At 44.1% G+C, this 26,763-nt stretch overlaps 2 protein-coding genes across 6 annotated transcripts; both read left to right on the forward strand.

Annotated features, from left to right (window-relative positions):
• Positions 1-909: 909 nt before the first annotated feature.
• On the forward strand, positions 910-14,016 carry CIDEC (cell death inducing DFFA like effector c). Of its 3 annotated transcripts, none has more exons than XM_019748259.2 (6): positions 910-945; positions 2,260-2,337; positions 3,212-3,365; positions 10,158-10,316; positions 10,402-10,589; positions 13,442-14,016. In XM_019748259.2, exons 2-6 carry the CDS (start codon positions 2,285-2,287, stop codon positions 13,602-13,604), a joined length of 717 nt encoding a protein of 238 aa, XP_019603818.2. In that variant the 5' UTR covers positions 910-945; positions 2,260-2,284; the 3' UTR covers positions 13,605-14,016. The 3 variants fall into 3 exon arrangements, with proteins under 3 accessions (XP_019603818.2, XP_019603817.2, XP_074169113.1); XM_019748258.2 differs by lacking the exon at positions 910-945 and adding an exon at positions 1,886-2,011; XM_074313012.1 differs by lacking the exons at positions 910-945; positions 3,212-3,365 and having other exon boundaries at positions 13,442-13,740.
• Positions 14,017-18,998: 4,982 nt separating this feature from the next.
• On the forward strand, positions 18,999-26,700 carry RPUSD3 (RNA pseudouridine synthase D3). Of its 3 annotated transcripts, XM_019748255.2 has the most exons (10): positions 18,999-19,132; positions 19,446-19,585; positions 20,471-20,515; positions 20,649-20,748; positions 21,453-21,560; positions 21,638-21,722; positions 21,941-22,064; positions 23,881-24,020; positions 24,842-25,065; positions 26,386-26,700. In XM_019748255.2, the coding sequence occupies exons 1-9, from the start codon at positions 19,008-19,010 to the stop codon at positions 25,031-25,033; spliced, it is 1,059 nt and encodes a 352-aa protein (XP_019603814.2). In that variant the 5' UTR covers positions 18,999-19,007; the 3' UTR covers positions 25,034-25,065; positions 26,386-26,700. The 3 variants fall into 3 exon arrangements, with proteins under 3 accessions (XP_019603814.2, XP_019603813.2, XP_074169125.1); XM_019748254.2 differs by lacking the exon at positions 26,386-26,700 and having other exon boundaries at positions 24,842-25,302; XM_074313024.1 differs by lacking the exons at positions 23,881-24,020; positions 24,842-25,065; positions 26,386-26,700 and adding an exon at positions 22,363-23,861.
• The last annotated feature ends 63 nt before the right edge of the window (positions 26,701-26,763 follow it).

Consider the following 26,763-nt stretch of genomic DNA (forward strand, 5'->3'; position numbering starts at 1 on the left):
CCCCAGCACCAGCCCTAAGCAATCACTAACTTATTTTCTGCCTTTATAGTTTTGCCTATTCTGGACATTTCCTACAAGTGGAATCATAAAAATATACATGTGATCTTTTGTGACTGGCTTCTTTCACTTTGCAGAATGTTTTCAAAGTTCATTCTTATAGTAGCACGTACCTTTTTATTGACAAATAGCATTCAATTTATGGTTATACCACATTTTTTTATCCATTCATCAATCGATGAACATTTGGGTTGTTTCTATCTTTTGGCTATTATTATTATTGCTACGGACATTTGTGTATAAGTTTTTGTGTGGACGTATGTTTTTATCTCTCTTGAAGATCTACCTATCTTTCTATCTATCTAGGACTAGAATTGCTGGGTCATACGATCTTACCCTCTTCACACTACACATTTCAGCTAGTTTTAGTCTCTGCTATTATTAAATAATTACATTATCAATAGCACCAATTTCTCTTCTATCAATTAAATGTCTCTGTTGAAAAGCCCTTTAATTTTATTATCACGAATCCTCACCTCAATCCTTTGACACGGGAATCATTATCCCTGTTGTACAAGTGAGAGAAATTGGGGCTCACAGAAGGAAGACAACTTGTCTATACTCAAACAGCTAACATGGGTGGAGCTGGGGCCACAACCCACATGTGTCTGTTTTCTGTGCCCTCTGTGCCTGATATCATGGCCTGGGCTGTACCCTGTCCCAAAGCTTTCGAAACATGACTTGTCCTCTCCTTTCAGGCCTTTTCTGGAAGTTAGGCTGGCCTGAAATCCCAAGGGTGGGAGCTACACACTCACTCCCCGTGCTCTTTTCCCCAATTGGGGCTGAAGGCCAGGGGAGTGGCTTCCCCAGGAGCTGGAAATAAAATGGAGGGAGGCCTAGGCTGAGCAGGGAAGTATTGTAAGGAGGTTAGGAGGCTGTGAGGGGGAGGTAAGGAATTTTTTGTTTTGGGGTGTTTGATTTTTTAGCTCCTGGAGAGCAGATGAGGTGGGGATTGGCAGAGTTTTGCTATGAATAGGGAGTGAGGCCAAAGCTAGCCGACTTGGGTCGTACAAAGTTGGGGAGAGGGCTTTCACAGACAAGGCTAGCCTGGGGAAACCACCTCACCCCCAAGTTTTTAGAAAGAAAGTGATTTTACCTGACTAGGGCAGGGGCTTTTCTTCCATGACCACTCCTTGAGACCTCTGTGCCAGGCTCTCTCTGCTTTCGGAGCTGGAATTAGAGAGAACATCTCAGAGCCAGGCACCCAGGGACTGGGGGGCTAAGGCAGAAATAGACACTTGGCTAGGAAACAGGAAGGGCAGGATGGAGGGGAAATTATGTGAGCCGTGTAAGAAGACTTTCCAATGAGTGGAAAGCAATGCAACTGGGGCTTCAAGGCTGCAAACATTTAGCCCTGGGCCAGAGAAAGGCCTTGCTGGTAGAAGGAACTGCCTGTGCAAAGGCTTGGAGCATGAACGAGCTGGAGCACAGAGGTTTAGGAGAGAAAGTGGAGCCCAGGCCTATCAGCTAGAGCTGTGCTGTCCAGTATGGTTACTAGTAGCCATAAGCCACAATTACTATTTAAACTTAAATTAGTTAACATTAAATAAAATAAAAAATGCAGCTCCTCAGGCACACTAGTCACATTTCAAGTGCTCAATAGCTACGTGGGGCTAGAAGCTCCAGAGATGGAGAGAATAGATATAGAATGTCTATCATCGCAGAACAGCCCTTGGGTCTGTGGGAAGCCTCAGAAGGGTTTGGATTGCTCAAGGGCCCATGGGAGAGAGCTGGCTTACATTGCGCTGCCTGGCCTGTGAGGGCCTGACCAGTGAGGTCTCTGGACTATAGGTGAGGGAACAGTCCCCAGCAGTGTGAGGTGGTGTGACTCACCTTCTGCCAGCGTAAAGTGGACTCTGCCCCCAGGGACAGAAATTAACCAGGCTGGGCCTCTTCGTCCTGGACTCGGGATCCCCGATCAGTGTAACCAGAGCCGGGGTCAGAGAAACATGGAGTGAGTGGTCCTAGGGATGGCAGAGCAGCTGCTGAGTGGAGCTGAGCCTGGTCTCGGGAGGGTCTCCGGCTTGGTCACACTTAGTGTGCCTGGGGTTGTACAGGAGGGCTGGGGGAGGCGTATATGAGCTGAGAGGGGAGACCAGAGTGGAGGGTTGCTGGATGGGGTGGGATCGTACTGTGTCAAATGATGAGCGAAAGGGAACCCTCCTAGCCCATTATAATGAGCTGTTTCTGCTTCTTTCCCAGGTCCAACATAGTCCAGTTGGCGAGGATGGAATATGCCTTGAAGTCCCTCAGCCTTCTCTACCCCAAGTCCCTCTCCAGGTGAGGAGAGCTAAGGGTAGAAGGGAAGGGGACTACCTGTGAGCTGTAGAGCAGAGCTTCTCAAATTTCAGAGGGCACATAAGTCATCTGGGCCTCTTGATAAAATGCAGATTCTGATTCAGGAGGTCTGGATTGGGACACAAGATTTTGCACTTCCACCAAGCCCTCAGGCGGTGTTCATGCTGGCTCTCACCCCCAGCCACCACCACACGTTGTGTAGGAAGAGGTAGACACTGGGTTTGGTGCTTTCATTCTTGATCTCATTTAAACTTCACCACGACTTTGGGAAGTGGGGATTATTATATCGAATTAATAGATGGGAAAACTGAGGCACAGAGCGGGTGCTCTTAATCACCTAGCAAATGGGTAGTAGGGCCAGGATTTGAACTTGGGCCTGCCTGACTCCAAAACCCAGGTTCCCGGCACTGCTTCTCTGGTTCTGTATAATGTATATCGGAGAGCAAAATGCCGAACACTTCCCCACTTCCTCTCACTTGACAGGTGAGAAGAGTGAGGCAAGGAAGGAAAGTGGCATTGGGGGTATGTGGAGTGGGTCTTCTACCACCTTGTTCCTCCTCGTGGTCTGAGAACCAGCAGAGTCAATATCATATCGTTCGGGAACTTACTAGATGTCTAGAATCTCAGACCTAGTGAATCAGAATCTGCATTTTACCAAGATCCCCAGAGGTCTTCTATGTCCATTCAAGTTTGAGACGCACTGATCCAGCAAGCTTTTACATAAGACTATCTAGAGCAGGTTTAGTGGGGACTAGGGGGAGAGGAATACGATAAGCCCAGCTTACAGGGGTTGGGGAGTAAGTTACCCTGTTATGGGCAGCAGACAGCTCCTTTTGATACCTCCCACTGCCCTCAGGTATGTGGCAGTGAGTACCTCGGTGGTGACTCAGCAGCAGCTGTCAGAGCCCAGCCCAGAGGCCCGCAGGGCCCGGCCCTGCAGAGTGAGCACCGCTGACAGGAGTGTGCGGAAGGGCATCTCGGCGCACAGTCTGGAGGACCTCCTTCACAAGGTTTGGGGCAGGCCTACCCTCTACACAGCACAACCCCTGGGACCTTGGCTAAGAGTTGGCCCTGGAAGCTGCCTCTGTCCTCCAGGTCATGAGCTGGGAGTTCAGCAGGGATGGAGTTCATGGCTTAGATGGCGAAAAGATTTTCTTTCTGATGCCAGCTCCAACGGGTGGGTAGAGCCAGCCTGGAGTGTTGTCCAATTGATTAGTGATGTCTGTTTGGTGACAGGAAGAGGGCAGTATATTGCCATCCTATACCCACATCAGGTCACTGGTATTTTCAGAGCATATTTTTATTTCTGAAAGGACCCTTAGGTCGCCTTTTCCAGTAATTCTTAAACTTGTAGAAGTGCCTGGAAGTTGGGGAAATGGGCAAGATTTTAGACATTCCCTTGCCTGTGTCCTCCCTTCAACCAGAGCAGTTCTCCTTCGATCTGTCCCCTACGTTGTTGGTCTTCCATGTAAGGCTTTGTTAGTAGCTGTGGAAGACATTCTTCAAACTATTGGTCAGGTAACCTTCCAGAGGAGGAAACTAAGGATACACAACTCTTGTGGATGGTAGTCATAGCAGGCAAGAATGACACCCTTCTCCATTTCCAGGCTCCCTCTCTACTTGGTTGGGGGTAACTTCTCCCACTGCCTGGCCTACAGCCACCTCTAATGGAGCTCAGTAACCTTCATGTGCTTCACTGCTCCATTAGATTACCAGCTCCAGGAGGTGGCACCCTGCTCATCTGCAAGCCCAGGTGCCTGGCACAGATCAAATGTTTGGGTTAGACTTCCAATTACCAGTCTGTTTAACATACAGAAATTGTAGCTGACCTAACCCTTTATTCTAGGTTCCCCATTTCTCTGAATTAGGTCTATTCTTCCTGGGAGCCAATTTCTCCTCCCTTGTGAGGCTTCTGACGGTGCCAGACTACATTTCTTGTGCCTTGAATCAAAAGTGATCTTTCACCCTGAGTCTAGAATCCGTACTATTTTTCACATTGAGGTCTGGGGACCACTTCCTGCATGGCCTTGTTAACACATGGCTTCCCACATTTCACCTCTGAGACTGTTCAGGTCATCAGTGAGGCCCAGGGATTGTGATTTTTAGCAGGTTCCTCAGGAGATTCTTACAGCTGAGTTTGGGAACCCCTAGTCGGAGTCCTAACTCCAGAGGATGCAAGGAGGAACAGCAAGGAGGGTCCAGCTTTCTAAGATGGACCACAGTCAGATGTGAATCTTCCAGAAAGAGCAGGGAGGAGGACATCAGTCTATCTAGCCGCCTTTTCCAAATTTGGCAACAGGAATAAAGGAGCATAGAGAGTGTAGGGGGAGAGGGTAAGGCAATACGGTTGGCAGTGAGCAGAGTATGTCCCTTATTGGCCATGGCAGAGAACTGTTGGGTTTTATTTTAAAAGATAAGTAACAGTAAGCCACTGGAGGATATTTTTCAGAAAAACTAATTTTGAAACAATCTCAAACTAACAAAGGTTGCAAGAGCAGGACAAGGCTTCACTTGAATCACTTGTGTCTAAGTTGCCAACCGGATGCCTATCATTTTTGGATACTTCAGTGTATGTTTTCTTCAAACCAGACCTTCTCTGATATAACCACAATACAGCCATCAAAGTCAGGGAAAATGAATGGTACATGACTACCATTTAATCCTGAGACTCCATTCAAGTGTTGCCAATTGTCCCAATACTGTCCTTTGTAGCAAAAGGACCCAGGTCAGGATCAAGTGTTCTATTTAATTGTGCATCACGTTAGTGTCCTGCAATCTGGAACAATTTCCCTGACTTCCCTCAATTTCTGACTTCCCTCAATTCCCCCCACTTTCATGGTTTGACTGTTGTGAAGATTATAAGCCAGTTGTTTTGTTTACTGTCCTTCAGTCTAGAAATGTCTAGTTACCTACAGTTTTGAGTTGTCACATTATTGTGTAACGTGGATGATTTGAATTAAGAAGGTCCAGTCAGGCTTCTCTGTGTAAAGTTAGTATTTTTCCCTTTGAGTTAATTATTTCTGGGGAGGTACTTTGTACTAAGTATACCATTCTGCAGCTAACTTTCAATGTATTCACTTATATAAAAAAAAGGACTCAAGCATTCCTATTTAAATGGGCTATAAGGATGGTAACATTATTTATTGATGCTCAGATTGTCTCAGACTTAGCCAGTGGGACTCTCTTCAGTCCTACTTCTGCATTGTGCTTTCTGATTTTCTGGCACAAGGTATTGCAGGTTTATCTTGTACTTTCCCCGCCCTAGCTCAGTTTTTCTAAGGAGATCTGCTTCATTTTATCAAGTTGGCGCAAATGTAATTGCAGTTTAAAAGGTTTTTAAAATAATTGCAAAACCCGCAATTACTTTTGCACCAACCTAATAGTAGAAAATGGTATTCAGAAACCAGGATCTGGGAGTTAGGTGTGTTCATTGCTATTGGTATGTTGCTGATCACGGGCCTTTATTAAAGGATTTTAAACAGAAAAATATGTTCTCTTGTGAATCCAAGTAAGAAAAGTAGAGAGAATTCTGTTACTCCACGGTAACTAATGGTGTGGCTGTGGACGTCCTGGGCTATCCTTATACGCATATAACTTACTTAAGTGAGGTTCTGTAGTACGTAATGTGACTTTTCATTCTGTGACATGTTGTGGGTCTCTTTCCATTTTTAATTACTATAGTATAAAATTTAGTAAATGAACATTGTGGTCCACATACTCTTGCAGGTGACTTATAGCATTTTTTACTTAAAGTTTATTGGGGTGACGCTGTTTAGTAAAGTTACATAGGTTTCAGGTGTACAGTTCTGTAATACATCATCTATACATTACATTGTGTGTTCACCATCCAGAGGCAGTTCTCCTTCCATCACCATATATTTGATCAACTTATAGCATTTCTTGTAATCATAACCTTGAGGTAGTTACTATTATTCCCATTTTTTAGAGGCAGAGGCCAAGTTCACTGGGATTTAATTAAACCCAGGCCATCATCTCATACACTTTTTTTTTTTTTAAGATTTTATTGGGGAAGGGGAACAGGACTTTATTGGGGAACAGTGTGTACTTCCAGGCCTTTTTTCCAAGTCAAATTGTTGTCCTTTCAATCTCAGTTGTGGAGGGCGCAGCTCAGCTCCAGGTCCAGTTGCCGTTTCTAGTTACAGGGGGCACTGCCCACCATCCCTTGTGGGACTGGAGGAATCGAACTGGCAACCTTGTGGTTGAGAGCCCATGCTCCAACCAACTGAGTCATCCGGGAGGCAATTCAGCTCAAGGTGCCCTGTTCAATCTTAGTTGCAGGGGGCACTGCACACCATCCCTTGCGGGACTCGAGGAGTTGAACTGGCAACCTTGTGGTTGAGATTCCACTGGCCCATGTGGGAATCGAACCGGCAGCCTTCGGAGTTAGGAGCATGGAGCTCTAACCGCCTGAGCCTCCGGGCTGGCCCCATCTCATATGCTTTTGCATTTAATTATTGTGAAGGCTCTAAGACTGTACTTGCCTCAACTTTTTAGATGATGAAACTAGTTCAGAGAAATGAGATAACTTGATTAAGTTCAGAACAATGAAGTAGGGAAGCTAAAGTTCAAACCTAGGTCTGTTTATCTCTAGGGTTCACTATCCAAAGCACTAGCTACTAGTTACATGTGGTTACTGAACTCTTGAAATGTGTCTAGTTGAAATTGAGATGTGCTTAAGTATAAAGTACATATAAGGTTTTGAAGACTTAATATGAAAAAATGTAAAATCTTATAGAGTTTTATTTTGATTATATATTTTTAGATCGAATTAAATATATTACAAGTAATTTCACCTGTTTTGATTTTAATGGGACTATTAGAAATTTTAAATTATATATGTGTGAGAAAGAGCATCTGTGAAAACCTGACAGCTAATATCCTACTGGAATTCTGAAAGCTTTCCCCTTAAGATAAGGGATAAGATAAAGATGTCTGCTCTTGCCACTTCTATTCAACATTGTACTGGAGGTTCTAGCCAGGGTGAGTTGGCAAGAAAATAAAACAAAAGGCATCCTGATTGGAAAGGAAGTAAAACTATATATATCTGCAGATGACATGATCTTGTATATTAAAAACCCTAAGGAGTACACACACACACACACACACACACACACACACACTTAAAGCTAATAAATGAGTTCAGCAAGGTTGTAAGACATAAGATCAGTCTATAAAAATCAATTTTATTTCCATACAGTGGCAATAAACAATATGAAAATGAAATTAAGAAAATAATTCCATTTATAATAGCATCAATAAGAATAAAATATTTAAGAATAAATTTAACAGACATGTAAGACTTACAGGTTTAAAATTAACATTGCTGAAATAAATTAAATCGAACACCTAAAAAAGACCTAAATAATGAAAAGACAAGTGTGCTCAGGGATTGGAAAACTTAATATTGTTAAGATGGTAATATTCTCCAACTTGATCTGCAGATTCAATGCAATCACCATGAAAATTGACAAGCTGATTCTAAAATTTGTATAGAAATACAATGGACCCAGGAGAGCCAAAACAAAGTTGGAGGACTCACACAATCCTGATTTCAAAACTCACTACAAAGCTACAGTCAGTAATCAAGACTGTTATATTGCCGTAAGGGTAGACACACTGTATTAGCTAACTAAGGCTGCCATAAACAAAGTACCACAGACTGGTACTTAACAGCAGAAATTTATTTTTGCTCAAATCTGGAGGCTAGATCAAGGTGTTTTCAGGTTTGGTTTTTTTCTGAGACCTCTCCCTGTGGCTTGGAGATGGCCATCTTCATGTTCACATGGTTTTCCCTCTGTGTGTTTCTTTGCCCTAATCTCCCCTTCTTATAAGGACACCACTCGTATTGGATTGAGGCCCACCCTAATGACCTAATTTTAACTTAATTACCTCTTTAAAGATCCTATCTCCAAATACAATAACATTCTGAAGTACTGGAGCTTAGGACTACAACATATAAATTTGGTGGGGGAGGGATATAATTCAGTCCATTATACATACAAATCAATGGAATAGAATTGAAAGTCTAGAAATAAACCCATGTTTCAATCATCCATTGATTTTCAACAGGGTGCCAAGACTATTCAATGGAGAAAGAATAGTCTTTTCAACAAATGGTGGTGAGACAATGGGATATCCACATGCAAAAGAATGAAGTTGGATTTCTACATTACATTATGTACAAAATTAAGTCAAAATGGATTGAAGAGCTAAATGTAGTGCTAAAACTATAAAACACTTAGAAGAAAACATAGGTAAATGTTAGTGATTTTGGTTTCTTAGATATGGCACCAAAGCACAAGCAACCAAAGGGAAAAAGCCAGACTTCATCAACACTAAAAACTTTTGTGCATCAATAGACACTCTCAAAAAAAAAAAAAAAGAAAAGAAAGAAAAAATGAAAAGGCACCCCACAGAATGAGAGAAAATATGAAAATATTTACAAATCACATATCTGATAAGGGTCTACTATCAAGGATATATAAGGAACTCTTATAACTCAACAATAAAAAGGCAACCCAATTAAAAATGGACAAAGGATTTGAATGGCTATTTCTCTAAAAAAGATATACAAATGGCTAAGAACACATGAAAATATATTCAACATCATTAGTCATTAGAGAAATGCAAATCAGAATCACTTCATACCCACTAGACTGGCTTAAAAAATAAAAGACAGACGATAACAAATCTGATGAGGTTGCAGAGAAATTGGAATCTTCATAAATTGCTGGTGGGAATATAAAATGATGCAGCTGCTTTGGAAACAGTTCCTCACGAAGTTAAATATGAAGTTAATTGTACGACTCAGCAGTGTCACTACTAGATATATACTCAGGAAAATTAAAAATATATCTTTACCCAAAAATTTGTACATGAATGTTCATAACAGCATTATTCATGATACTCACAAATGGAAATAACCAAAAGTCTATCAATTGATAAATCAATTAAAAATGTGGTTTATCTGTATAGTAGAATATTAAGCCATGAAAAGGAATGAATCATGCTACAACATGGCTGAACCTTGAAAACATATTAAGTAAAACAAGGCAGTCTAAAAAGATGACATAGTATATGATTCCATTTATATGAAATGTCCAGAATAGGCAAATCCATAGAGACAGAAAGCAGAGTAGAGGTTGCCATGGGTTGGAATGGAGAGTGCCTGCTAATGGGTACTGGGTTTCTTTTGGGGTGATGAAATTAGATAGTGATGGTGGTTACTTAATTTTGTGAATATACTGAAAAACAATGAATTGTATCTTTTAAAAGGGTGAGTTTTATGACATGAATTATATCTCAATAGAAAATTATATATGTAACTCCCATTATAGATATATATTTAAAAAAAATTTTTTAGTGGGGAATGCTGGGGAATAGTGTGTTTTTCCAGGGCCCATCAGCTCCAAGTCAAGTTGTTGTCCTTCAATCTAGTTGTGGAGGGCACAGCTCACTGGCGCATGTGAGAATCGAACCAGCAACCCTGTTGCTAAGAGCTCGTGCTCTAGCCAACTGAGCCATTCAGCTGCCCCCCATTATGTTTTTATTAGACAACACTGTTCTAGAACATTAACCACGACCCCAGGTACCAAGGGGTATCACAACATAGAGTCTTTGGATGGTGATACCACAGCAAAAGCCTGGGTTCCAGTCCCATCCCACACACCCTGGCCCACTTGTTCTTTCCCTGACAGCTGAGGTGATATGATACGGGTCTTCCCATACCAGCTCTGTGGCTGCATGGGGATGGCAGAAGCATCACTAACTTTATTCCCCAGGTCCAGTACACCCTGATGCTGGCAGACAAGCCATTCTTCCTGGTGCTGGAGGAAGACGGCACGACTGTAGAAACAGAAGAGTATTTCCAAACCCTGGCAGACAACACAGTGTTCATGATTCTCCAAAAGGGGCAGAAATGGAAGCCCCCATCAGAGCAGGTAAGGTACCACCTGTCGAGGGAGAAGAGTGGGAGCCTGGGAGAAGTCTCTGAGGGGTGCCAACCACATGGTTGTCTTGGTGCAGGGCACTAGGTCCCAACTCTCCCTCTCCCGTAAACCTGCCAAGAAGATTGATGTGGCCCGTGTGACCTTCGACTTGTACAAGGTGAACCCACAGGATTTCATTGGCTGCCTGAATGTAAAGGCGACCCTCTATGGCACATACTCGCTTTCCTACAATCTGCACTGCTACGGGGCCAAGCGCATCATGAAGTAAGTGAATTGGGATTGGCTGGGGACAGGTGGGTACGCAGCAATGGGAGAGCCCCTCTCTGCTGCCATGGACCTCAGCCTTCTAGTGCCTGGAGGGGTATTAATGCTGACACAGCATGACAGTTAGCATTTGTCTAGAACTTATGGCTGAACTAGTGCTTGAGCTTTCACTAGTGTGTGCCAAAGGAGTACATACACTCCTCCAGGTAGAACAGGTATAGATTTAGTTTTCCTAATTACCTTCCGCTAAAACAAATTCTTTTTTCACTTAAAATAGTAAGTTTCCTTAAGTAATCTTCTAATCAACTATTTAAAAATGAACATGTGTCAAAGATTTTATTAAACTCATTAATGAGAGAACCAGCAAGAAGTCACAATCAGTTCAAAGGAGAATTCAAAATCCCACCTGTATAAGGTCCATCAAGAATGATGAAAATTGGGGCAGCCGGATGGCTCAGCCGGTTAGAGCGGGAGCTCTTAACACTAAGGTCACTGGTTCGATGCCGACATGTACCATTGAGAAGCAACAGCTTGAGCTTGGAGCTAGGCCACTGGTGGATTGAAAAACAAGAACTTGACATCCTGGAAAAATACACTGTTCCTCAATATTCCCCAATAAAAATAAATAAATAAATAAATAAATAAATAATGAAATAAACAGCAAATAGAAAAAAATTAAATGAAAAACAAAGAATGCTGAAGTAAATTTATAAATACAAAATTGGATTTTTCCATGGTGGTGAGAGGGATGAAATAATTGTCCTTCCATAGGATAGAATTACTTTGCATGTCTATGGACAATTAGTCATTGTATTGTCTAATGAACTTTAAAAACGTTTTACTTTACATTTGAAAGTCTAATCAAGTATCATAGGAAGCATGGAAATATATTAACTTGTAAGACGAGTACTGTTACGGTAGTGTTTCCTAAATTCAGCTGCTCCAGTGGTGCTCTAGAAAATTCTTACCCCATTAGATGGATGTAACCACTGAGGCAGAGGCCATCCAATTAGTCCAGAGCCACAAAGCTAGGGAGTAGCAGAGCATGACCTCTTGCCAGTTTCTTCTGACAGATTCTATTCCTCTCCAATTGCTTCATTTAGTATTTACTGAGAACCCACTGTGTGCCTGTCCCTATGCTGCAAGCTGAAGAATAAGGTGTCAGAACAAGCTCTACGAAGGCAAGAATTTCTGTTGCCACCAGTACCTTGATGAATGCTGGCATAAAGCAGTAATTCAATTCGTAGAATGAATGAAGACATACATATGATCCTTGTTTTCAGGGGGCTTCTGAGAAATCCTGCTCAGGGTACCCAGAGTTCTGCGAGGGCCTATGTAGCTACAGCATATCAGACTTTCTTGGCTTTCTGAGTTTATTCTCTTGCACACCCAATCTGCAGATGAGGAAGCTGAGGCTGCATGGTTCTGCTTGCCAGAGGCGACACTCAATAACAGGCTTGAGCCTGGTTCTGTGGCTAGAAGTTCCATTTTCCTCTTATATCATGCCCTCTCTTGTTCCGGGCTTGCTGCCAGTAGTTTGCGGATTTCAAAATCTAGAGCAAGAAGTTTCAGTCCATTTAGGGGACGTGGGACTCTCGGACCTAAACACTGGAGACATCTTGGTACAAAAAAAAAAAAAAAAAAATATTGCAAGCTGGAGTCAGTGTAGTGAGTTAGTGGTGTTGGCTAGTTGTTTTTCTTAAACTGTGCTAAAATATACATCGCATGACAGTTACCATTTTAACCACTTTTAGGTGTACAATTCAGTGACATTCACAGTGTTGTGTAATCGTCACCACTATCCATTTCTGGAACTTTTTCACATCCCAAACTGAAACTGTCCCCATTAAACACTAACTCTTCACTCTCCCTCCCCCCAGCCCCTGGTAACCTCTGTTCTGCTTTCTGTCTCTGCTAATTTGCCTATTCCAGGGACTTCATACAAGTGGAATCATACAAGACTTGTCCTGTGTCTGGCTTATGTCACTTAGCATAACGTTTTCAAGTTTCATCCATGTTGTAGCATGTGTCAGAATTTCATTCCTATTTATGTCTGGACAACTGTTTTAAGCCTCAGTTCTCTAATTTGAGAAATGGGTATACTTCTCAAGTGTAATCTTTTCGTTTTTAAAATATTTTCATGTGTAGATGTTTATGGTTCTAATTGTCTTTCTGCTCCTCTCCACCTCAACCATAACTTATGGAATGAAGGTTAATAGAAGACAAATTTGAATATCAGCCAGGAAGTATTAATTTTCCTTTTGTTTTCCCCTACCTGACCCCCCTTAGGACTAGACACCCCTAGTAACTCTCATCTATCTCTTTTAAACATTCGGGTAAGGACTTAGTTAAAGAAGTCAAGCATTCAACCAGTTACTCCTGACCCCATCTTTCCCCGTGTTAAGTGTTCTATGTTATTTCAACCTCTTAACCCTGTGTGGGATCAAAATGGTATCTTCATGCCCAGGACTCTGAAAAATTAGCTTGACTACAAATGACTTGGAAAGGCCTCAGAGTCTAGAACAGACACTGGGCAGAGTTACGATCTTCATGTTATGTAGACCAGTCTGGTTGGTCCAAAGTAATATTACAAAAATAAAAGGCCTTGTTAAATGAGCTTGAATTTGGCGTGAGAAAATAGAGAGGTTGTGGATATCTCAGTTAAGGTACAGTTGCAGGTAATGCCTGTAGCCCCTTTCCCATTTGCTGAAGGAAGGCAACCTCTGTTCCTGTTTGCACATCACTCTACAAATGATGAAATTAAAAAGGGAGCATGGGGAAGGAAGTACTTAGGGGATGCAGGCAAGGGTTTTCTTTGTGTTTTGACTCTACCCCCTTCTCATTCCACCCAGGGAAGCTCTTCGCTGGGCCCTCTTCAGCATGCAGGCCACAGGACACGTTCTGCTTGGCACCTCCTGTTACATGCAGCAGCTCCTGGATGCCACAGAGGGAGGACAGCCACCCAAGGCCAAGGTCCCATCCCTCATGCCAACCTGTCTGAAGATACTGCAATGAAGGCCCAAGTCCTCAGAGGGTTTCCCCAGCCGAGGACTAGACTGGGGACCCCATGCACAGCTTGTAGCACCCAAAAGCCTGGCAGAGAGGTTCTTGCCTCCCCACACCTCCCTTACCCCCACAGGACCGTGAATGTGGAAGCAGGGGGAATGGCTGGAAACCTGGGGTGGGCTGGCCAAAGGGTACTGAGGCTTCTTGGCCTGGCCCAGCTCCTTCCTGCCCAAGGTAGCTTAGCTGACCAAGACTGGTCACAAGCAGGCTAGGCATGAAGTCTGCCCTCAGACGCCTGTCTTCACTTGCTATACTTTCATTACACTTCCTACCTCCTGGCTCTTATCCCTAATACTCCTGAATAATAAGGCTCACTAATGTATTATATGAGAGAGTTCACAATAAATGAGTTATGCTGATACATCTTCTCTGCCTGTGTTCTTTGGGAATGAGGGTGGGGTTCTATCTGGAAGGTTGGAAAAGTCCAAGGGAAGAGACGAATCTATTGTCAAATCATTCTCTAAAATGTGGCGTTACAGGAAACAGCACTTCTGCCAAAAAAAAAATTTTCAGTTGATTCTGGAACTAATGTCTGCTTAATCAAAGACTTGAGCAAACCATTTAATCCATAAAATAAATAACGATTTCCAAAATAAATTTGCCTATCAGAAGGGCTTTGATTGGCAGGGTGGGATTAAGGCACTCTTCTAATTTCTCATTGTTGCATTTTATTACAACTTTTAAGTGTTTAGGTGGGAATGTACTAACCAAGGTGTAAACCAGCTCTCCAGCAATGTCTTCCCTAGCTTGCTAGACAGTTCAGAACTTTCAATCTTAGGATTTCAAAACAGCTGTTAGCCACCACAAAGAATATTAATTTCTCATCAGTGTGAGTTTCAATAGAGAGCAACTCAAACAAGACAAGCATGAAAGCTAGGTTTGTAGGTGATTGTGCTTTAATCTGTGACTCAGATTTTAAAATGTGTCATTTCTGACCTTTACCATGAAGCCCATTTGGGTTTATTAAAAACAAAAACAAAGGCTTGTGTTACCAAAGGTAGAGCTGGAGAGTTATTGCAGGCAGTGGACCCAGACCCTGCAGCCATTTATGGGAGGAGCTGCCAGAGCTAGCAGAACACTTTCTATTCTGGGCTTTCCTGCTTTTGCAGTTATGGCTGGAGCCCTGGTTCAGTGCCATCCTGTCTCTATGGGCTGGGCCTTCTGACATGGAGGCACGATGACCAGAAGCTATTCCTGGTCAACCCTTGCTGAGGCTGTGGCCTACCTGCTCCTCCTATAAAGTTAATCATACACTGAGTTGGCTGGGGTGGCAGAAGCTTGGAATTTGTCACCACAACTCCTCCTCCTGAGATTCAGAGTTTCACAAGTGCGTTGAGTGACCAGCTCTTGGCACTGAGCCCTTCCAGCCCAGGAAAAATTAGTTCTTGCTTTTCTTCGAGGAGCTCGGAGGCAAACGGAGTCACAATGGGCAGTGAACAGGAAAGGGCAGCCTTTGATGAGGCTGTGGTGTGTGGAAAACTCCAAAGAGCAAGGGAGCTCAAGCCTCAGCAGGGCCAGGGGCCAGTACAAGTTGGGGACTGGCCCCTCCTGGAGCCAAGCACCGCCAGTGGAGGAGAGGTGTGCTGCAGTTAAGGCAGGCTGTGTGCCAGCCCCGCGGCCTTAGTCTTTCCATCTGGCTCAAAGCTGCTGCTTATGAATGCACAGGAGACCTTCCAGAAAAGAGATTCTAAAATACCATGGGGCCTTGTGACAAAGCACAGTAATGTCCGAGCCTGAGCTCAAAACAAGATAAAAACACTTGTAGTCTTGCCAAATATCTTGCCAGTCTTGTCTATACAGAGGGTGCCAAGAAAATGTATACACATTTTAAGAAAGGAAAAAAACGTATGAAAATGTAATACTATATACCGATAACAAAAGATGAATACAAGTCATGTGTATACATTTTTTGGCAACCCCGGTACTTATGCATTATCTATTTAAAAATTGATTATTTAAATATTTGAATTCAAAAACAAGTTTCTTGGGCCGGCCCGGTGGCTCAGGCAGTTAGAGCTCCATGCTTCTAACTCCAAAGGCTGCCGGTTCGATTCCCATATGGGCCAGTGGGCTCTCAACCACAGGTTGCCGGTTCAACTCCTCGAGTACCACAAGGGATGGTGGGCTCCGCCCCCTGCAACTAAGATTGAACCCCGCACCTTGAGGTGAGCTGCCCCTGAGCTCCCAGATGGCTCAGTTGGTTGGAGTGCGTCCTGTCAACCACAAGGTTGCCGGTTCCACTCCCGCAAGGGATGGTGGGCTGTGCCCCCTGCAACTAGAAAACAGCAACTGGACCTGGAGCTGAGCTGTGCCCTCCACAACTAAGATTGAAAGGACAACAACTTGACTTGGAAAAAAGGCCTGGAAGTACACACTGTTCCCGAATAAAGTCCTGTTCCCCTTCCCCAATAAAATCTTTAAAAAAAGAAAACACAAAAAAACAACAACAAAAAGCAAGTTTCTTGAGGTATAGCTTACATACAATAAAATTTACCCTTTTAAAGTATATAATTCAATTAAATTTTGGCAAATCGATACATTTATATAACCACTACTTCCAGCATGCCAACGGCTCCCTTTCTAGTCAATCCCCATCCTCCCACACATCTCAAGCCCTTGGTAACCACTGACTATTTCCTGCCAATATAGTTTGCCTTTTCTAAAATGTCATTTTAAATAGAATCACCCAATCTTTTAAAAAATTTAGTTCTACCCATTTTTATTTTAAAACACTTTTATTATTTAAAATTTTTTATGAATCTTACAGTCTTTTATATCTGGCTTAGATTTTTAAACTAGGGGGGTGTGTGTGTGTGTGTGTAGAAGAAATAGATCAATGAGATAAAAAACTTAAGCAGCTTCAAAGGGTAAAAATAATTGTTACTTATCTTCTCACATCTGATTCCTTCTCCAGAAGCAACCACCATCTCATTTTGTGTCCTAGAAATGCAGGAGTACATAAATATAATATATATATAAATCACACACACACATATGCAATCATGCACCCCTTAACGACGAGGATTTTTCTGAGAAATGCATTGTTAGGCAATTTTGTTGTTGCCTATAGGATGCACTTACCCAAACTTAGGTGGTATAGCCTACCGCACATCTTGGCTATATGGTATAGCCTATTGCTCCTAGGCTACAATACAAGCCTGTCTAGCATGTTACTGCATGAAACAACTTGAGATTAAGCACAAGAGAAAATGATGCAATCAAGAGAGGTGGTAAGCACGAGGTATGTGAGGCTGCTGCTGGTATAATATGGCATACTATTTTACAGCAAACTATTTTTTATAAGCAGAAAGAGTATACTCTAAAATAACAATAAAAAGTATTGTATAGTAAATACATAAACCAGTTAAATAGTTATTTATTATCATCAACTATTATGCACTGTGCATAATTGTATGTGCTGTACTTTTATGCAACTGGCAGCACAGGTTTGTTTACACTAGCATAGCCACAAATGCGTGAGTAATGCATTGTGCTATGACATTGTGACAGCTATGATGTCACTAGGTGATAGGAATTTTTCAGCTCCGTTATAATCTTATGGGACCACCATCATGTATGTGGTCTATAGTTGCCCGAAATGTCATTACACGGCACATGACTGTATGTATACAGTATATGCATATTCTAATCACACTGCCCTCCACTTTGCTTTTTTTTTTTTTTTTAATTTTAAGTGTGTTTTTCCAGGACCCATCAGCTCCAAGTCAAGTAGTTGTATCAATCTGGGCGCAGCTCACAGTGGACCATGTGGAGATCGAACCGGCAACCCTGTTGTTCAGAGCACTGTGCTCTAACCAACTGAGCCAACCGGCTGCCCTCCACTTTGCTTTTTTGACTTAATATATTCTGGAGATTGATTCATATTAGCACATATAGACCTACACATTCCATAATGGCTGCATGGTAGGTATGTGCTACAATTGACTTAGCCACGCTTCTGTTGATGGATTTAGGTTAATTTGAAGTCTTTTGCTAATGCAAACAATGAATTGAAAGTTACAGTGCTCTTAGTAAACAAAATAATACAAAGAATGCATGTAATTTCTCTATAGTTGTAATTACAGGATAGAATCCATTTTGTTCTTTGCTTTTTTTTTTACTTAGCTCATTTCTCCTGTTGTTCCCTACCTCTGCCTCCTAGTGAATTTCTATTAGTTCTTCACAACCTGTCAATCACAACCCATGCTGGGACACCTTTTCTGACTTCACCTTCTCTGTCTCCTCTCTTCTCTCTCTCAGCCTTTTCCCAGGGTTTAGCAAGGTGCGTCATGATGCTGTGATCTGAACTGTGTCCACTTGGTTTAATTTCTTGTGCGTAGGGCCTAGGTCTTGTTGATCTGTATTTCCAGCTCACAAATGCCAGGGCCTGGCATAGAGTTAGCATTAAAAAAAATGTTGAGGGCCGGCCCAGTGGCTCAGACGGTTAGAGCTCCATGCTCCTAACTCTAAAGGCCGCCGGTTCAATTCCCACATGGGCCAGTGGGCTTTCAACCATTTACCAGTTCAACTCCTCAAGTCCTGCAAGGGATGGTGGGCTACACCCCCTACAACTAGCAACAGCAACTGGACCTGGAGCTGAGCTGCGCCCTCCTCAACTAAGACTGAAAGGACAGCAACTTGACTTGGAAAAAAGACCTGGAAGTACACACTGTTCCCGAATAAAGTCCTGTTCCCCTTCCCCAATAAAATCTTTAAAAACAAACAAACAAACACCACGAATCTTAGTTTCTCACTCAAGTGTGCAAAAAAAAAAAAAAATCACACACAAAAAATGTTGAATGTATTAATTTCCCCTATAGAGCTAGCTAATCACAGGACAATTTATGTTTCCAGTTTTGAGATTTGTTTTATTTGTGCTTTGATAAATAATGCTATAGTGAATCTTTTATCTTTTTCTACCTCTGGCCTTTTACTCTTTTTGGATTATGCACCAGGCTGTTCTTCCACGCAGGGTTACTGGACCAAAGGGTATAGATGTTCCCCCCCCCCCCCCCCCCCAATTTTCTTGGTCACATTGTGCACAATAGTGTTTTTTTTGGTCAGAAAGCTCCTAAGAATTGAAATGGTAATCAGAAAACCTTAACCTCTCGTCTCGGTTTTGTCTCGGTCCTAAGACAGGTCCCCTGACCCTGAGAAATTCCTTCTTTGCCCTGTGCCTCAGATTCCCCGAAAACATAGGCACGAATTTCATTCCTGGGCGAAGCCACGGCTCTGCCACGGCTTTGCCTGCTCACGGCTCTCAAGCCCCACCTTCTCGCTATTCCGATTGACAGTCAATCTGACCAATGAGAGAGCTGTGGGCGAGTCGGGGTAGGGAGGGGGTGCAGACACATGCGCACTGTCCTGGCTCGGAAGATGGGTGGCTGCCGTGTTTTGGGCCGCGTCTTGGGTAGCTGGCGACGAAGGCCAGAGATCCATGCAGCTCGGAAGGCCGCAGGCTTTGGCACCGAAGCCCGGTGATTACACCGCCCCCCCACTTCGTGTGGGCGGAATGGTGGGGCTGGGGGAACATGTGTGCGGGATCTGGAGTTAGGAAGATAGGAGTTCTAATTCTGGCTTTGCTCTGTGACCTTACACTAGTCTCTTGGCCTCTCCCAGCCTCGGTTTTCTCATCTGTAAAATGGTACCAATCAAACCTGAATTTTCGGAGAGCTCAGCCCAGGCTTTCTGGGGCATTTGTTAAGATTTGGGAAGAGGTGTGTGGCAATAAGAATGGGCAGCACCTCTGGAAATGAATGATTCCCCTGTTGCTTACCTCATCTTTCCCAGGCATCAGCAGCAACCCCGAGGCTCCAGCAAACGGTCGAGGCCCTTGGAGAACCAGCCCTTCCCAGGGCTGTTGCAGCCAGAGAACCTCAGTCCGGAGCAGTTGATTGATGTACTGAGGGCATCTGTGTTGGACCAGAAAGGTGAGGGTGAGAGGGACGGCTGCACAGAGACGCAGGAGAGTAGCCTGCCTCTCCAAGCCTTCCAGGGGGCTGTTTGGGCTCCCTACTAAAACCTTTGGGGTCAAATCCTGGTTTTGCTTCCCATTAGTGGCATGAACTGGGACGAGCCACATCCTCTCTCTGAGCCTCAGCATGATGAGGATAGGGGTGTGGGGTGCGAGGGTGTAAAGAACTAGAGGTTCTCGAACACAGTAGGCACTCCCCAATGGGAATTGCTCTAATAAATTGCTTATTGATGGACAAAACACTGTCTTTGGAGTCAGATGTGGGCTCTGTAATCAGCTTGCTTTGTGGCTTTAGGAAGAAGACAATTTCTCTGTGCCTCAGTCTTTATTCAGTGATTTATTCATTTTCTCAGCTATTTATTGAGCATAGGCTATGTTCCAAGGACTGTTCTAGACACAGCCATACAGTGCTGAACAAGATAAATACGGTTCCTGCTCTCAGGGAACTGACATTTTCGTGGAAGAAATGGATTAAACAGGAAATAAAGAACAAGGTACTTACTAGTGGTCAGTGCTGTGAACGAAAGAGGGTGTTATGACGGTGAAGAACGGTAGGAGCAAGGCAGACATTAGATTGTGGGTTTAGGCCTCTGTGGTTGAGCTAAGATGAGATGAAGAAGCCAGACATCTGAAAATCTGGGACAGAGAAAACATCAAGTGCAAAGACCCGGAGGTGACAGTGAGAGCATATGCAAGGGACAGAAAGAAGTTGAGGTTAGGGTGTGGTTATCATGTCTGAGAGTTGTAGTGGGGCCACATGACAAGATGAATTGAGAAAGTGCTTTGTAAACTCCAGCTGCTGCTTTTGCTGTTAGTGATGTTCGTGTAACATATGTTTCAGGACCACTAGTGACGCTGAACAAGCCACAGGGTCTGCCAGTGACGGGTAAGGGCAGGGGAAGGAGATACACTGAAAGGGGGTTTGATGTCTCTGAGGGAGGGAATAATGAAGAGAAGGGGGTGGTGGGGTAACATTACCTCTGGGAGCAATTTGTATTTGACCTTTTTTTCCCTCCCAGGAAAACCAGGAGAGCTGACATTGCTCTCAGTGCTGCCAGAGCTGAGCCGGTCCTTGGGGCTTGGGGAGAAGGAGCTCCAGGTTGTCCGAGCATCTGGGAAGTAAGTGGTGGGGATGATAGGAAGACAGGCATCCATCTGTGTGGTTGGGGAGCAGTTGCTTGAAAGGAAGCCGAGATATTTTCCACAGCTGGCTTGGGCTCATAGAAATAGGAAAGAAAGTAAAGGAGGGAGCAGACAGATCTATGTTCAAATCCTCAAGTACGAGCTGTGATCTTAGCCAAAGCATGAAACCTCACTGAGCCTCAGTTCCATTACTTATAAGATACAGCTACTAACCCCTATGCTGTGTATATAGTCACTTCTCCAAGCCCGCACTCATGGCAGGCATTGGGAGTTGATCCATGATGTTCTTTCCTCTAACAGCCATCACTTAGAGATGGTACTTGAGATGAAATATTTCTGCAATTTCACAACTCATGGGTTTGTTTGTGGGGAATTTAATTATTTAAGAGCTAATATATATGAAATTACTAGGATAGTGCCTGGCACATGGTCGACTCTGAGAAATTGATAGTAATTGTTGTGATGTTTGGCTCTGAGCTCCCTGGGGGCCAGGGTAAAATGAGAAACACATTGAGCTACATAGCCCTGTTACAAAACCCAGGAAGCTTCACTTGTTTCTCGGAAGGAGGTATGGGTTATACTCTGGTGTTACTGTTTGGCATTAAGCAGGTCAGTGTTCCTCTCTTTTTTGTGGTAAGCCCAAAGGACTTTAACTTTTGTCATTTGTCTCCTTCCTCCAGGGAGACCTCTGGGCTTGTACTCCTCTCCAGTTGTCCCCAAACAGCAAGCCGCCTCCAGAAGTTTTTCACCTACTCACAGAGAGCCCAGAGACCCATAGCCACCTACTGGTAAGTGGTGCTGGAGGCAGCATGGCAGTGGGAAGATCCCAAAAGGCTACTGTGACCTCCTCCTGCCTCTTCCGTAGGGCTGTCACTGATGGGATCCCAGTTCCTTCTGAGGGGAAGATCCAAGCCGCTCTGAAACTGGAACACATTGAAGGCGTCGATCTTGTGAGTCAGGATCTGGGTGGGGAAGGGGAGGAAACTCTGACATATTACCCCTACAGAGGAGTCAAGGGTACAGACTGGGGGTGGCTGGCTCTTCTGTCCCCTAAAACAGGCAAGTGAGCACTGCCTATACTATGGCCCTAACCTGAGCCTGTTGGGAGCAAGGAGGGTTTGGGTGTAGCTCCCAGGTATGTGTGAATTCTTGGAGGCTGACATCACAGGTAGTTCCAGTGAAGTCCCCATCCCGAAAGGACATCCTGGAAGGTGTCAAGAGGACCCTCAGCTTCTACCGTGTGGTGGCCACAGGCTCTGGCTGTGCCCTGGTGCAGCTGCAGCCATTGACAGGTGGGTCTGAAGCCCCATCCAGACTTTAGAGCTGTATTTGGCTGGGGGAGGCAAGGGGCTGGGAGGAAGGTGATGGGTTAGTGGCAGCCTGAGTAGCGTTTGATGGACCCCAAGGGTGTATGTGACGAGGCCCAGCTGGAGGAGGCAGCGCTTCTGCTGTCAGTCTGATGGTCATTCCTTTGTAGCTCATCTACTTACTTTCTTAGTTAATGATCTCAGCATCTTCTCTTTGTCTTTGGTGTTCTGTAGCATCACTATGATGAATCTGTGTGTGTTTCGTTTTATTTATGTTGCTTAGGATTCACTGTGCTTCCTGAATCTGAAGATTAATATTTCATCAAGTCTGGAAAGTTCTCTCTTCAAATGTTGCACCTCTTTCATTCTCTCTGTTCTCTTCCTTTTGAATACCTAATAGATATGTCTGACTTTCTCATTGTCCTCACTGTCTCTTAACTTTCCTTTCCTATTTTTCATTTCTTTATCTCTGCTGCATTCTGGGCAATTTCTTTAGCTCCACCAGTTGAGTAATTTTCTCTTCAGTTGGATCTAATCTGCCAATTTAACCTATCCATTGACTATTTTTCACTTCCACAAGTTCTGTTTGGTTCTTTCACAAATACAAATTGCCTTTAAAAAAATATGGCATGCTTTTCTTCTCATATTATTTGTTCATTTTTGTCTTTAATCATTTAAAACATACTTATTTGTATTTCTACAATTCCATATCTGAAATTCTGGAGAGTTTAATTCTATTGTGTTTCCCCGACTCAAACTTGGTGAGTTGTTTCCTTATTGCTCTGTGATTCACCATTGTGAATTCAGGTTAGGCTCAGCCTTTATTTGTGGAAATCCTTTATTGCTTCCTTGGGGCCTTTAGGAGAGGTTCTGCCTTTGCTTCTGCCAAATGCCTTAGAGCTATCACTGCTCAGGACCTCTCTAAATACTAGTGTCTCAGTTGGAAGTTCAGAGATCACTCAAGTAGTAGTAGAGCTCCAAACTTGTGTGAGAGCAGGCTCATGGTTGTGAATTCTCAGGGGAAAAACTTTCATTCCCCTCATCTGGTCCTAAGGTGAACATCTGCCTTCTGGCTGGCTGGCTTTTTTGCTGGTTCACCCTTATTCCTGGCTTCTAGGGTAGCTACTCAAAACCAAGCCCCCTGGATAGTAAGATTGGCAGCACAACTAGAATAGAAACATTGGTTCTCACATGCTCTGGATTTGTTTCCCTTTTTGTGTTTGGTCATGGGGACCTTACTTCCCTGTGTGCCCAGCTGTGCATTTAAAAGGATGATTGTTATACTTTTCCAATGTTTCTAGGTAGTTTCTAGCAAGAGGGCTTTTAGATTATCCAGTCTACCATATTGCCAGGCATGGAGGCAGAGGAATAGATCCTGGGTTTGAATCCCAGTTTATGGAGGTGGGCAAGTCATTTCTTTTTAAGCTTTGGTTTTTCTCTCTGTAGAATGGAAATGATGGTATGACCCATCTTGCAGGGCTGTCATGAGGATTAAAGGTTTACATATGTGAAACATTTTGTACCATGTCTAGCACATTACCCCCCTCCCCGCCGTTTTCTGTAGCTTCAACAATATATGCAGGGTTGCCTCTCTTCATGAGTGCATCCCACAGGCCTGGTGGATGGACAGGATTGTCCCAACTTGGTCATGCGTCCTGCTCTGGAAGCAGGGACAGTAGCATCCACTTCACTAAAACCACCTGATCTACCAAGGGGGTGGTGTTTCCTCAGAGGAAAGGGGGAGACACAGTACTGGGTGGGACAGAAAGAGCAGCTGCTCACTGTTTGTCCTGTCTCCCAGCGTTCCCCAGTCAGCTACAGGTACACATGGTACTACAGCTCTGCCCCGTGCTCGGGGACCACAAGTATTCCGCCCGCGTGAGCACAGTCCTGGGCCAGCGCTTCCTGCTGCCCGCTGAGAGCACAACGCCCCAAAGACAGGTACCCAAGCCCATCTGCCTCCTGCAGCTGTGGGTGGGCTGGGGGACTGGGGTGGACAGCATCTCTGGACATTGGCTGTGCAGCTTGGGACTGGGAGGCAGTCCTCTCGGCTTCCAAGGCTATCTGTGGCCCTGTCTTGCTGTGTGGCCTTGAACAAATGACAACCCCTCTCTTGGGCCTCATTCTGCCCGTCTGTTCAATACAGGAGTTGAACTGGCTGATTTCTAAAGGCCCTGCTAAGTCTGTCGTTGAATGTTTGGTATAAGGGGTAAGAGAAGTTGTATATATTAGGGTAACTCTATCTGCTCTAACAGAGTAGCCCCAAAGTTCCAGAGTCTTCACACCTTAATTTCCCTCCATGTTAAGTCCAATTAATGGGATGGGGTAGAGGTGGACTTTGCTCCCAGCAGCCCCTCACCGACCCAGGCTGTTGCTAATCAGCCAGCAGATAAGGGGGTACAGTGCAGGTTCATGCAGGAGGTTTTCATGGGCCAGGTCTGGAAGCAGCATACGTACGTACTTGCACGCCCATTCCGTTGGCCAGAACTCAGTCACATGGCCTCACCAAACCGCAAGAGGGGCTAGGAAGAGTAGTTTAGCTGTATGCCTAGGCAGAAACTGATTTGGTGAACCCTTAGCTGGTCTCTGCCATCGTGTGAGGGTACGTGTGTGTATGAGTGTACATGTGTATGCGTGTACATGTAGAAAGGAAATAACTACGGATGTGGAGGGAAGGAGGAAAGTACTTGCCTCACTCCTGTTTTGGTTAGAGCTGGTTGACAGTCACCTGGCTGAATGCTGACATGCCTCTCCCACTCCAGGTCTTGGATGAAGCCCTGATCAGACGCCTCCACCTGACACCCTCACAGGCTGCCCAGCTGCCCTTGCACCTCCATCTGCATTGTCTCCACCTCCCAGGAGCCAGGCCCAGGGACACCCCCAGCGAGCTTTTGGCACCCTTGCCCCCTTACTTCTCCAGGACCCTGCAGTACCTGGGGCTCCACCAACAATAGTCTTCCTTCTGTTCCATTTCCACTGGAAAGCAGTGAGTGCTGGGGGACTGCAGGCCGAGGAGAATGTGTTCAACATGCAGGAAGGCCATGGTGTAAGACCCTGGGCTCTATGGTCAGATCAACCTAAGATCAAATCCTGGCTAGGCCACTTGCTGTGTGGCGTCAGACAAATAACTTCACCTCTCTGGACTCGAGATAATAAAAATACCTAACTCATAGTATGGGTTTGAGGATTTGCTGAGGAAGTAAATGTTTTGTCATGCACCATGCTTTCTGCTGAGTTCAATGAGTGGTCTTTTATTGGGCTGTTTCTGCCCCAATTCTAGCTGGGAAAAAAATATTAGATTTTTTAAAATTGTGGTAAAATACACCTAGCAAGATTTTTCTTAACCATTTTTAAGTGTACAGTTCAGTGGTATTATGTACATTCATAATGTTGTACAATCATCTCACCATCTATCTCCAGAACTCTTCATCTTGCAGAACTGAAACTCTGTAACCATTAAACACTAAGTCCCCATTCCCTCTCCCCCCAGCCCCTAGTAGTCACTATTCTCCTTTGTCTCTATGAATTTGACTACTCTAGGGAATCTTGTGTAAGTGAAGATGTGAGATTTACTTTAAAAAATTGAGAAATATATTAAACATACAGGGTACATAAAACATTTGTGATTTAAAGAATTATAAGGTGATATCCATATGACCATCACTCAGGGCATGAAATAGAAACATGCTCTCCTTTCTTGTAGAGCAGCAGTTCTCAACCTGGGCCCCACATTAGGACCCCTCTCAGGAAGCTTTAAAAAATTCCCATGATGCTACACCCCAAAGATACTGGTTTAATTGGTCTGGAGTGGAGACCCCTAGCATCAGTCTCTTTCAAAAGCTCCCAAAGGGGTTCTGTTGTTTAGTCTAGGTTGGAACCACTGCTCTGAGAGAAAATTCTTTCCTTGTCTTATAAGTTTTACCCCCTATGTATGCATCTCTAAATGATGATATATTCCATTTTGCCCAAAGTTTCATTTCCGAAGTTTCTGTAAATGGAATCATGCTGTATATATTCTTTCGTTTGGCTCTCCACACTGAGAAGTGCATCTGTGTTGTATGGCATGCAGTTTGAATTGCAGTACTTGAATATACCACAGTTTATCCATTCTGTTAATGGACAGTTAGGTCGTTCGGCTGTTACCGCAATGCTGCTGTGAACCTGCTCGTAAGCATTTCCCAGTTATGCAAGAATTTCTGGATCAGAGTATATGTATCTTCATTTGACTAGTGGATTAGTCTTCTAGGGCTGTCATAGCAAATCATGCTGAGTGACTTGAAACACTAGTGATTTGTTTCTCTCACAGTTCTGGAGGCCAGAAGCCTGAAATCCTGGTGACAGATGTGGCTGTGCTCTCCAAGGTTCTGGAGACCCCTTCCTGGCCTCTTTCAGCTTTTGGTGGCTCCAAGCGTTCCTTGGCCTGTGGTTGCATCACACCAGACTCTGCCTCATCTTCACACGGCCTTCTCCTGGTGTTTGTGTCTTCTCTTCTGCCTCTCATAAAGACACTTGTCATTGGATTTAGGGCCCACCTGGATAATCCACTCATCTCAAGGTCTTTACAAAATGTAATTACATCTACAAGGACCCTTTTTCCAAATAAAGTCATTCTCAGGTTCCAGGTAGGAACCTATCTTGGTGGGGCGGGGTGGGGGGCGAGGCACCATTCAACAACCCATTACAA

Source organism: Rhinolophus sinicus, linkage group LG10, assembly GCF_036562045.2.
Source record: "Rhinolophus sinicus isolate RSC01 linkage group LG10, ASM3656204v1, whole genome shotgun sequence".
NCBI classification, from domain to species: Eukaryota; Metazoa; Chordata; class Mammalia; order Chiroptera; family Rhinolophidae; genus Rhinolophus; species Rhinolophus sinicus.